Source organism: Chelonia mydas, chromosome 2, assembly GCF_015237465.2.
Source record: "Chelonia mydas isolate rCheMyd1 chromosome 2, rCheMyd1.pri.v2, whole genome shotgun sequence".
NCBI classification, from domain to species: Eukaryota; Metazoa; Chordata; order Testudines; family Cheloniidae; genus Chelonia; species Chelonia mydas.
The window spans coordinates 105783628-105796848 of NC_057850.1; the positions used below are offsets into that span (position 1 = coordinate 105783628).

The 13221-nt window shown below is 44.0% G+C and overlaps 1 protein-coding gene across 5 annotated transcripts in view; it reads right to left on the reverse strand.

Moving 5' to 3' along the window:
• CDKAL1 (CDK5 regulatory subunit associated protein 1 like 1) overlaps nucleotides 1-13221 on the reverse strand; it is a 653278-nt gene that overhangs the window by 631439 nt on the left and 8618 nt on the right. For 2 of the 5 annotated variants that reach the window (XM_007054896.4, XM_043540055.1), the window contains 2 exons: nucleotides 5042-5208; nucleotides 1232-1344 (listed from right to left, as the gene is read on the reverse strand). In XM_007054896.4, coding sequence (XP_007054958.3) covers nucleotides 1232-1344; nucleotides 5042-5208 — 280 coding nt within the window. Of the gene's footprint in view, nucleotides 1-1231; nucleotides 1345-5041; nucleotides 5209-5805; nucleotides 5885-6288; nucleotides 8965-9914; nucleotides 9988-13221 lie in introns of those variants that run through there. The other 3 variants (XM_043540054.1, XM_043540057.1, XM_043540053.1) reach the window with 3 other exon arrangements.

A 13221-nucleotide genomic window follows, 5' to 3' on the forward strand; every position in this document is an offset into this window, starting at 1 on the left:
TATAACAGTTCACCTTAAGTGATCACTCTGGTTACAGTGTGTATGGTAAAACCCATTGTTTCATGTTCTCTATGTATATAAATCTCCCCACTGTATTTTCCACTGAATGCACCCGATGAAGTGAGCTGTAGCTCACCAAAGCTTATGCTCAAATAAATTTGTTAGTCTCTAAAGTGCCACAAGTACTCCTTTTCTTTTTGCGAATACAGACTAACACGGCTGCTACTCTGAAACCTATAAGCCAACCATAACTGTTCTGAAGCCATTCACTTTCGTTTGATCAGAGGAAAAGTCTCTCTCTCTCTTTTCTTCCTATCAGTGATCACCATTTTTTTCCAGGGGAGGGTAATGAAACAGGACTCTCCTTTTGGGTCCTATCAATGCAGTACTTAAATTGTCAGGAGGGAGCACTATTTTATGTCACATGGTGTTCTTGCCCCTAAGGACAAGTGTGCTACTTCTGTACCATGATCAGAATCTGCCAGCACATAAAGAAAAAAAGACAGGCTTCAAATTAGTGTCCCCATTTGCAGCTGAGCACACCAAATCTTTCTTTGTCCAGTTAGATCTCAGTTGCATTCAAAATAATATGCAGTCTGCAGGTCTCCTAAAGCTCAACAGGCAGTTAAAGGTTTTTAGTGTTTCTACTGTAAAATTCATCCTCAAAAAGCAGGTTTAAAAGTTCAGGTTAAAATCTGGCATATAAAATCTCAAAGTTTTATATATACATACACATATATATCTGAAGACTACAGACAATGAATTTGTTTATAGTTATATAAGAAAAACACAGAAGTTTACTGACATAAGATTTAGTTCAAGTTTTAACTAAAGTAGAGATTTAAAAATCCCCAAGACAGTGAGATGTAAAAATGAACTACTGAATCTGCACCAAAATCTATTTTAACTTAAATTCAGTAATTTTTAGCAGGACTCATCACATACAAACATCAATCTGACATAACAGATCAGAACTGCCTCAAAAGATGCATGGGACTGGACTAGATGACCTCTTGCAGTCCCTTGCTGTCCTACAATTCTATGAGGCCCACAAATATGGTTCACATCACTGAATGGACTTCCAAATACAGTTTACTCATGCCAAACAAGCCAGCTAACATGGTGAGGTGAAAGGGGGTGTAGTAAAATCTAATTTAAGAAGACTAGACTGGTTCAATCTAAATATTTAAATCAGCAAAAAACCTGAAAGTAGTTTGACTGAGATCATTACCTGTAATTTTGTACCCATAAGAAGCCAACTGTCCAGCCATGTATTCCCCATCTGAATTATTATGAGAACATCCCCATGTGCGTATCCAAATTTTTTGTGCACCGGGAATAATGCTGTTGAGTGAACAGAATCAGGAAAGCAAGTTAGAGATAAAAACAAAATAAAACATGAAGTCATTTCAGGCACTCAGGAACAAAAGGTTTTGGTCCCTATACATTGGAATGTTAAATGACTCACACATGTAAACCCTCCACCCAGCCTCAATGAGGTAGAGAGGGAAGAAAAGATTCAGTATTTTAATGGGGGGTGGGGAAGGTAAGAAAGAAATGATAGCTTCAAAATAGAGAGGGTATATGGAAAGAGACGACTATACTCTGTGGCTACATGGAATCAAAAACCTAAAAACCAAACCTGATTTTTTTTTTCTTAGATAGAGATTTCAATGTTCATACACATTACCAGACTGGCAGCACTAAAATAAGTCATCTATCCATGAAATAGGTACAGCTAAATTCAAGCTTCTCATGCTGCCTCACCTATGTGCCTTCAACTCACTCCACACAGGCCACCTATCAGACATCACTACTAATCCAGACCAGCTACTGACCAGTGAGGTAGGGATGAAAAGCTCTGTACCCCAACCTTTATGAGCTACAAATGTATTATTAAAAAGAAAAAAAAATAATTAAAGAATTAAAAAGCTGCTACTTTGAAAAAATTATTATTGTGGCAGATTTGTACCACTGTAGTAGAGAGCATGCCAGCTTATTTGAAGATTTATAATTGGGCTAAAAAAGGTTGCTCCAGAGTAAAGCCTCTGCAGAGGAACAGCCATAATACAAAAGAGCCCACTAGAAGAAGAGAACAGAAATCTCAAGGCTTGGCTTACACTACCAATTTACGTCTGTATAACTACAGTACACCCTGAGAGTTACGAACTGCCCGGTCAACCACACACCCGATTTGGAACCGGAAGTATGCAATCAGGCAGAAGAGAAAAAAAATAAAATAAAAAAGCAAACAGTACAGTACTGTGTTAAACGTAAACTACTAAAAAAAATAAAGGGAAAGTTTAAAAAGAGATTTTATAAGGTAAGGAAACTCTTTCTGTGCTTGTTTCATTTAAATTAAGATCCCTAATTGCAGCATTTTTCTTCCGTGTAGTAAAGTTTCAGAGCTGTATTAAGTCAATGTTCAGTTGTAAATTTTTGAAAGAACCACAACGTTTTGTTCAGAGTTACAAACAACCTCCATTCCCAAGGTGTTTGTAACTCTGAGGCTCTACTGTACATTGCTCAGGAGGGTGGGCTTCTCCCGTCAACGTAGTTAACACCTCTTGGGGAGGTGGAGTACCGACACTGATGGGAGAAGGCTAGGTAGTGTCTTCAAAAAGCCCTGCAGCTGCGCCACTGCAGCACTGTAAGTGCAGACAAGCCCTAAGAGACACTGAGGAGTCAAGAATGGCCAATGGATAAGAATCATGCCCGTCTGCAGAAAATTAGTAGGGCCTTGTCTATACTACAAAGTTTTGTCAGAAAAAGTTATGCCGCTTCAATTAAAACCGCTGTTGCGTGTCCACACTATGCTCCTTGTGTCGGCAGAGTGCATCCATATGAGCAGCTCTTGCATCGATTCAGAGAGCAGTGCACTGTGGTAGCTTTCCCACTGTGCAACTAGTTGCAGGATGCTTTGGGAAGGGTTTGCAATGCCTCATGGGGCAGGTGTAGTGTCACATGATGCAGGTTTCTCAATCCCATCATTCCATGGGCATCCTAGTAGATTGTCAGCCACTTTTCAACTGAAGTGTGGGGAGGGAGGAAGAAGAGAGTAGTGTGTGTGGGGGGAGAGGGAGACAGCAGGCTGACCAACTTATCCTGAGGCAGGGGGAGGGGAACACCCCGCACACACATCAGCCCCTGACTCTGCTCCGCACAGCAGTCTCTCCCTACACTCCTGGCAGAAGCAGCCCGCTCTGCCTGCCTATCGTTCTGTGATTCTCTCTGAGTTCTCCGACAGCCTCCTCAGCTGCCGGGAACAGCATTCTGAGCAGCTCTGTGAGCTCTCCATGTTGAGGAATGTCAAAGCAGCACAGCAATCTGCCCCCACACTCCCCACAGCAAAAGTCTGCCTGTCCATGTTTTCCTAGTGCAGGGGAGAACAGGAGCATTCCAAGTTAATGATTTGCTCTTTGTTCCCAGAACAGAGCAGCATGCTCAGCTGTCAGATACTTCCAGGCGCTTTGAAAGGGGAGGGGCACATGCCTGCAGGGCAGCAGAGATCAAACAGTGAGCAGAGCGGTCAGGGCAGGCATTGTGGGATACTGGTGGAAATCAGTTATGTCAACAAAACAAACAGCAGTATCTACACTGACGCCTTGTAGCTTTAACTTTTCTGCAAAATGCTTTATGCCTCTCGTCCAGGTGGTTTTATTTTGTCAGGAAAACAGCAGAGTTTTCGGCCAAAAGTAGCTTTGTAGTATGCATACCTCCACTGTTTTGTAGGAAAAAGGCAGGTTTTCCCGACAAAACTCTGCAGTGTAGTCAAGGCCTAGGATAAAATCAAACACACACGTGTAGTCCTTAAACCTCCCTGGCTAAATCCCAGACATAAAGCTCCAAAAAGGTCATCCTTTGTAGGGACGTAAATTATCAGAGTAAAAAACACTGAAAACCACACAGTAATGGTGAGTGGCCAACAGAGAGAACTACTAAACATGGATAGCGGCCGATCCTTGATACGGCAACAAATACATTGATTCCATCATATCAAGAACATATTGTCTACTGTCTTTGAATGGGGCTAACTCTACAGACTTTATGATTAAAAAAATGCTCTTATGCTTCTGAAATTCAGCAGATCTCTAATAGACTGTAAATCATAAAGCAAAAATGATGTTTCCTGTGAATTCCAGGATTAAAAGATTAAAGACTGGAAATGGATTATTTTCTTGTTTACTTAGTGCATTTGATAGCACTTTGCATATGTTCAGTTTCTATTGTTTGTGTGGGCTTCACAGGTAGCAACAGGGAAAAGAAAAACAAAATAAGAAAATGATGTACAATCACAAAGATTGGCAGTGGGACTAGAGGGCAGATCTAATATCTTGAAGTCTTTTTAGCATTTTCTAAAAACTTACATTCAATTTCAAATTTACTTTGAAGGGATACTTTAATGCAAAGACCTACTTCTACCCTCTCTTTTTATTCTTGAAAGAAGCATAGATGCATCAGCTTTCCTGTTGCAACCAACATTTTTTCTACAGAATATCAGTTTTATGTTATCTGATGCTGATACTCTTCCATGCCATTTAACAGTCAGTTATTTCCATTACTGAATAGGTAATCTGAAAGACTCAACAGTAAACTGTCACCACTTTTAACATTTTAAATTCTACTTCCCCACCCCTAAACTCCAAAAAAACACTAGAATCCAAGAGCGAGATTTTCAAGAGCTCAGCTCCCATTTACGCACCCTAAATGAAAAGTCCAAATTGTCAGAACTTCTCAGTATCCAGTAACTGTCTCTGAAAATAATACGAGGTGCTGGCCAATACTGCATATCCGGTCACTTCATTCAGGCATTTCAGTGGGAGCCGCTGAGCTTTTTAGCAATTAGGTCACAATAGGGAGTACCGAGTATTTTTGAAACTCTGGCCCCAAATTATCAGCATGCTTAACAAAAGCAGCAACGTTTTTATTACAACCAAATCTGAAGACAACTTAAAAGCTATGTGGCAATGCCACATTCCGGTTTTTTAAAATAAAATGGAAGTGTGTACATACTAGGGCTTTTTTGAAAAAAAGAACTTACCTATCGCTTGGTGGATCATCATCTGCCTGAACGTTTTTTTGTGAACTGCGTTTTCGCACTTTAGGAACAACATTCTTTCGTGCAAACTGTCGGTCATGTGGTTTCACATCTTGTGCTGACACAATATCCTCAATATCTTCAAGCAGTGAATCACAAGCAGCAGGCATCTTCAAGAACAGAAATATTTAAATACAAAATCAGATTCTATTGTCAGATATTAGTGTTGATCATGTGCACTCTTTGGAGAAAAGTCTGCTAACTTTTCTAGATACACATGCAATAGAAAAAGATATACATGAGCTCACGGTGCACCTAAAAATCCTCTATTGTGTAAGACCATATACAAGCTAATGACCTGATCCTGCAAACTCTTGCTGAATGAAATAATTCCAATTAAATCAAAGGAACTATTCTCAGGTGAGACAGAATTTGAAGAATGGGACTAAGTTAACAATAAGATCCACTTGGCATCTGAAAGTAGAACCAGGATCATATATTTGTATTACGAAAATAACCTATTATAAACAAAATGAAACTTAGTTATTTCGGACAGCAGAAAGAGTAGATGATGACTTTTACATTTTTCTTCTTCCACATATATCTAAGTTTGAAATGCCAAACTGAGGAGTTTATCATGCATATCAAAACAAAAACAAATTGCCCAAAATTAACTCAAATAGATTAACTGCATCCATTTAATTGAGTTTACAACTGTAAAGATACACATGTAAAGAAAACAAAATTATCTTGGTTAAAGTACCTACCATGAATAATAAACACTCTATCAGTACCACGTTTCTTATGAGCACCAATCTCAAGAAAGTGAAAACTCAGCCTTGAGTTCTGCAAACACAAAAAATATAAAATTAGGTCGAATTTATAGAAGTCGGTTTTTTAGAAAGCCTTTTTATACAGTCGATTGTGTGTGTCCCCACACAAATGCTCTAAGTGTATTTAGTCGGCAGAGTGTGTCCACAGTACTAAGGCTACAGTCGACTTCCGAAGCGTTGCACTATGGGTAGCTATCCCACAGTCTCCGCCACCCATTTGAATTCCGGGTTGAAATCCCAACGCCTGATGGGGCAAAAACATTGCCACGGGTGGTTCTGGGTACATATTGTCAAGCCACCCCTTCCCTCCCTCCCTCCCTCCGTGAAAGCAACAGCAGACAATCGTTTCGCGCCTTTTTTCCTGGATTACTCGTACAGACACCATACCACGGTAAGCATGGAGCCCGCTCAGCTCACCATCACTGTATGTCTCCTGAGTGCTGGCAGATGCAGTAGTGCACTGCTACACAGCAGCAGCTCATTGCCTTTTGGCAGCAGACGGTGTATTATGACTGGTAGAGCACCCAGGAGTACAGCGTTGATGGCTTTTAGCTAACCTCGGTGAGATCAGTCAGGGGCGTCTGGGCAAACATGGGAGTGACTCAGCCAGGTCATTTCCCTTTTTAAGTTTAGTCTCCTAAGATTCAGTCCTGCCGGCAGTCCTACTGCACCGTCTTCTGGCGAGCACCCCAGAGATGACAATGGCTAGCAGTAGTACTGCACCGTCTGCTGCCAGCCTAAGATGTATAAAGATAGATGATGTGGATCAAAACAAGAAATAGACCAGATTTGTTTTGTATTCATTTGTATTCATTTTCTCCCCCTTCTCTCCTTCCCTCCATGAAATCAACGGCCTGCTAAACCCAGGGTTTTGAGTTCTATTCTTGAGGGGGCCATTCTGTTTCTCCTTGATGCAAAGCCACCCCCTTTGTTGATTTTAATTCCCTGTAAGCCAACCCTGTAAAGCCATGTCATCAGTCGCCCCTCCCTCTGTAAGAGCAACGGCAGACAATCGTTTTGCGCCTTTTTTCAGCACAGATGCCATCGTACAGGGAACATGGCGCTGAGATCACCGCCGCAATTATCAGCACTATAAACACCGAGGGCATTATCCAGTAGGATATGCAGAACCATAACCTGCAACAAAAGCGAAACCAGGCGAGGAGGCGACTGCAGCGTGGTGATGAGAGTGATGAGGACATGGACATAGACGTCTCACAAAATACGAGCCCCTGCAATGTGCATGTCATGGTATCAATTGGGCAGGTTCATGCCATGGAATGCCGATTTTGGGCCTGGGAAACAAGCATAGGCTGGTGGGACCGCATAGTGTTGTGGGTCTGGGACAATTCCCAGTAGCTGAGAAACTTTCGCATGCGTAAGGGCACTTTCATGGAATTTTGTGACTTGCTTTCCCCTGCCCTGAAGCGTAAGAATACCAAGATGAGAGCAGCCCTCACAGTTCACAAGCAAGTGGCAAGAGCCCTGTGGAAGCTTGCAACACCAGACAGCTACTGGTCAGTCGGAAATTAATTTGGAGTGGGCAAATCTACTGTGGGGACTGCTGTGATCCAAGTAGCCAACGCAATCACTGAGCTGCTAAAATCAAGGGTAGTGACTCTGGGAAACGTGCAGGTCATAGCGGCTAGCTTTGCTGCAATGGGATTCCCTAACTGTGGTGGGGCCATAGACGGAACCGATATCCCTATCTTGGCACCGGAGCACCAAGGCAGCGAGTACATAAACCGAAAGGGGTACTTTTCAATGGTGCTGCGAGCACTGGTGGATCACAAGGGACGTTTCACAGACATCAAAGCGGGACGGCCGGGAAAGATACATGACGCTCACATCTTCAGGAACTCTGGTCTCTTTGAACAGCTGCAGGAAGTGATTTACTTCCCAGACCAGAAAATAACCGTTGGGGATGTTGAAATGCCTACAGTTATCCTTGGGGTCCCAGCCTACCCCTTAATGCCATGGCTCATGAAGCCATACACAGGCAGCCTGGACAGTAGTCAGGAGCTGTTCAACTGTAGGCTAAGCAAGTGCAGAATGGTGGTAGAATGTGCATTTGGGCATTTAAAAGCACACTGGCGCAGTTTACTGAGTCGTTTAGACCTCAGTGAAACCAATATTCCCATTGTTATTACTGCTTGCTGTGTGCTCCACAATATCTGTGAGAGTAAAGGGGAGATGTTTATGGCGGGGTGGGACGTTGAGGCAAATCGTCTGGCCACTGATTACGCGCAGCCAGACACCAGGGCGTTTAGAAGAGTACAGGAGGGCGCGGTGCGCATCAGAGAAGCTTTGAAAACCAGTTTCATGACTGGCCCGGCTACGGTGTGAAAGTTCCATTAGTTTCTCCTTGATGAAACCCCTCCACCCCCGGGTTCACTCTATTTTCCTGTAAGCTAAGCACCCTGCCCTCCCCCCTTCGATCACCGCTTGCAGAAGCGGTAAAGCCATTGTTGCTTCACATTTATGCATTCTTTATTTATTCATCACACAAACAGGGGGATAACTGCCAAGGTAGCCCGGGAGGGGTGGTGGAGGAGAGAAGCACCGGGTGGGGTGGTGGAGGAGGGAAGGACAAGGCCACACAGCACTTTAAAAGTTTAAAACTTTAAAACTCATTGAATGCCAGTCTTCTGTTGCTTGGACAATCCTCTGGGGTGGAGTGGCTGGGTGGCCGGAGGGCCTCCCACCGCATTCTTGGGCGTCTGGGTGAGGAGGCTATGCAACTTGGAGTGGAGGGCGGTTGGTTACACAGGGGCTGTAGCAGAGGTCTGTGGTTCTGCTGTCTCTCCTGCAGCTCAACCATACGCTGGAGCATATGAGTTTGATCCTCCAGCAGCCTGAGCATTGATTCCTGCCTTCTGTGAGCAAGCTGACACAACCTATCATCTTCAGCCCACCACTTCTCCTCGAGTTCATATTGTGCTTTCCTGCACTCTGAGATTGTCTGCCTCCACATATTTTGCTGTGCTCGATCAGTGTGGGAGGTCAGCATGAGGTCAGAAAACATTTCATCCCGAGTGAGTTTTTTTCGCCTTCTAATCTTCGCTAGCCTCTGGGAAGGAGAAACATATGCAGCTGGTGGAGGGAAAAAAAAGGGAGACTGGTAGTTAAAAACATTTTATAGAACAATGGGTACACTCTTTCACGGTAAACCTTGCTGTTAACATTACATAGAACATGTGTTTTAATTACAAGGTCGCATTTTGCCTCTTATTGAGGGTATGCCGGTTTGGTGTGAGAGATCACTCATGCAGGGCCGTGCAACAGAATTCGGCTTGCAGCTTGCAGGCAGCCATGGTAAGCCACACTCTTTTGGCTTCTTTAACCTTCATAACATGTGGGAATGGTTTCAAACAGCAGCGCCCTCATTTCCCATACAAAGTAGCCGTTGGGTTGGCCATTTAAAATGGGTTGGCAATTTAAAAGGAGGGGCTGTGGTTTCCGGGTTAACGTGCAGCAGAAAACCAACTAACCCCCCACCACAAACGCACATACACACACCCAATTCTCTGGGATGATGGCTTCACCCCTCCCTCCACCGCATAGCTAAAAGCAGGGAAGATTTCTGTTCAGCCACAGGCAAACAGCCCAGCAGGAACCTCTGAATGTCCGCTTACTAAAACCACCCTATTTCAATCAGGTGACCATGAATGATATCACTCTCCTGAGGGTAACACAGAGAGAAAAAGAACGGATGTTGTTTGAATGCCAGCAAACACCGGGACCATACGTTGCAATGCTTTGCTCTGCAATGATTCCCGACTACGTGCTACTGGCCTGGCGTGGTAAAGTGTCCTCCCTTGAAGGACGGAATAAGGCTGCCCACCCCAGAAACCTTTTGCAAAGGCTTTGGAAGTACATCCAGGAGAGCTTTATGGAGATGTTCCCTGGAGGATTTCCACTCCATCCCCAGACACGTTAACAGACTTTTCCAGTAGCTATACTGGCCGCAAACGCAAGGTCAAATCAATCATTAAATACGCTTGCTTTTAAACCATGTATAATATTTACAAAGCTACACTCACCAGAGGTTCCTTCTCCACCTTCAGGGTCCGGGAGCACACCTTGGGTGGGTTCGGGGTGTAGTGGCTCCAGGGTCTAGGGTGATAAACAGATCCTGGCTGTTGGGGAAACCAGTTTCTCCGCTTCCTTGCTGTGAGCTATCTACAACCTCCTCCTCATCATTTTCCTCAACACAAAAACCCACTTCCGTGTTGACTCCCACTCCTTGGACAGAGTCAAAGCACAGGGTTGGGGGTAGTGGTGACTGAACCCCCTAGAATGGCATGCAGCTCATCATAGAAGCAGCATGTCTTGGGCTCTGAACCGGAGCGGCCGTTTGCCTCTCTGGTTTTTTGGTAGGCTTGCCTGAGCTCCTTAATTTTCACGCAGCACTGCTGAGGGTCCCTGTTATAGCCTCTGTCCTTCATGCCCTTGGGAGATTTTTTCAAATGTTTTGGCATTTTGTTTTTTCGAACTGAGTTCTGCCAGCACAGATTTGTCTCCCCATACAGCGATCAGATCCCGTACCTCCCGTTCAGTCCACGCTGGAGCTCTTCGGCGATTCTGAGACTGCATGGTTTCCTACGCTGATGGGCTCTGCATGGTGACCTGTGCAGGTGAGCTCGCCATGCTGGCCAAACAGGAAATGAGACTGAAAAGTTCGCAGGCCTTTTCCTGTCTACCTGGCCAGTGCATCGGAGTTGAGAGCGCTGTCCAGAGCGGTCGCTATTGAGCACTCTGGGATAGCTCCCGGAAACCAATACCGTCGAATTGCGTCCACACTACCCCAAATTCGACCCAGCAAGACCGATTTCAGCACTAATCCCCTCGTCGGGGGTGGAGTAAAGAAATCAATTTTAAGAGCCCTTTAAGTCGGAAAAAAAGGGCTTTGTCATGTGGATGGGTGCAGGGTTAAATCGAGGTAACACTGCTAAATTTGACCTAAACTCGTAGTGTAGACCAGGCCTTAGACAAATACACAGTTCCATTGGCTTCACTGGATGATTCATATATGTAAATTTAGCACTTGAGAGCTTTTTCAGGATCAAGGCCTGAGTCATGATCTAGTTACACAAGGCCTCAACCTGAAGTAAGTTTGGCTTGAACAAACATACATACCAATATTCAGTTATCTTTTAAAAAAAACTAAGGAGTAATAATCTAGTATTGTAATAGCTTAATGTCATTTAATCTACTGAGTTAGCATAAACTGTAAGCAAACTCTACATAGTTCCTTGGAAAAACAGAAGTCTCGTTCAATGGAAAAAACAATCCTGAACTGGCATTTATGAACCTTTATAGATAAATATGTTTTATCATCTACTAGGATAAAATTTAACAGGGTTTTTTGGTATGTAAGAATCCAAAAGAAAACCACTAAGTCCTACTGTATATTTAAACATAAAGTATCAGTCCAGAGAAACCCAGAGAAAAAGATGGAGTGGCATTCTTAACCCATGTTTATGATAGCGCAGGAGAAGAAAGAAAACCTGACCCTGCTCACAACCAACACCAGCCTCAACTTGAAGCATCCTGGAATTTTTGTATTTAAACATTTAACTGTTACACAAATTGACGCCGTTCTATAGAACAGTTTTACAGCACTGAATTTGGCATAGAATCTTTAACTTTGAAGCTTCACAACTATCTTCATTCTCCCTTTCTCTGCCCACCCACCCCCATACACATTGAGGATTATTCTTGACAAGTAAAATGTGGAAGCAGTGTTCCAGCATGGTCATTACAACCCCTTTCTGAATGAGACCAGATCCATAGTAGCATTCTCCAGTAACGACCAGAATTATGCTAGTCGGACAATCCACATTTAGCAGGAAAGTACTCCACATCGATCGCAGCAGCCCCGTGGTGCTCTCCCATCCTGACAAGCCAGGGAGCAAAAGAACAAGAGAAAAGGACAATCTCTTACTTCTCAAATCGCAGTGAAATGTTGAGGGACACCAAGAGGTTATGGGTAGGGCCCTACCAAATTCATGGTGCATTGTGGTCAATTTCACGGTCATAAGATTTTAAAAAGAAGACATTTCAGGTATTTAAATCTAAAATTTCACAGTGTTGTAATTGTAGAGCTCCTGACCCAAAAAGGAGTTGTGGGGGAGGGCAGTACTGCTACCCTTGCTCCTGCTGGCGGCGGCGCCGCATTCAGAGCTAGGCAGCTGGAGAGCGGCAGCTGCTGGCCAGTCGCCCAGCTCTGAAGGCAGAGCCACGACCAGCAGCAGTGCAGAAGTAATGATGGCATGATATGGTATTGCCACCCTTACTTACAGAACTGAGCCCTCAGTCAGCAGCTGCCACTCTTCGGCTGCTGTTCTCCAGCCACCCAGCTCTGAAGGCAGAGCAGAAGTAAGGGTGGCAATACCATGGCCCCCATAAAATAACCTTGCACCCCTCCCCCACAATTCCCTTTTGGGTCAGGACCCCCCAATTTAAGAAATGCTGGTCTCCCCTGTGAAATCTGTATAGTTTAGGGTAAAAGCACACAAAAGACCAGACGTGTGTGTGACGTGTTTTTCATGGCCGTGAATTTGGTAGAGCCCTAGTTATGAGTCCACTGTTAATTTTTTCATTGCAGATCTCTATGTTCAGCAACACAAAGTTCACTCCATCCACCTGCTGAAATATGGGTTTTAACCACTGCAATTAGAAGACCCTCAAAATCGTTACCTCTTTTAAATACAAAATCTTATACTGTGCCCATCACCGTATTCAAGTGCCTCTAAAAAGAAACTGTAATTTTAGTAACTGTCCATGGTTACCAGTTTCTACCTTCCAAATACATTTTATAAAGATTTTTCAATATAGTTTACAAAGACCAACCGATACAGAACATAAATGCTCCTAAATAAGTCAGTCTATTGCAGAGGTCCCCAAACTGTGGGGCAGAATATTCAGGGGGGCGCAGCTGGGGCCCGGGCCAGCTCCCGCCGGGGGAGGCACCACCCAGCTCCTCTCCTAGCCCAGGGTCCCGGCTGCCAGCCCCCTTACCCCTGTCCACGTCCCGCGCCCCAGAGCCACGGCTCCACTCCCAGCCACAGCTCAGGGGGAATGCAAAGAGGGGTTGAGGAGGGCATGAGGTAAAAAGTCTTGGGGTCACTGGTCTATTGAGTCAAAAAAAAAAAAAACAACCAAAAAAAACCAAACTAACAAAAAAACCCTTAAGTCTCTGGCCATGGGAAACAGGATTTCTGCAATGCACTGTGTGGTATGCATGTTATTTATTCCAGCCGTATAGAACTGAACAGATCAAGTACAAATTTGGACCTTATCCTGCAAGCGGTCCCACTAGAATCCATAAAACTACTCATACAAAGA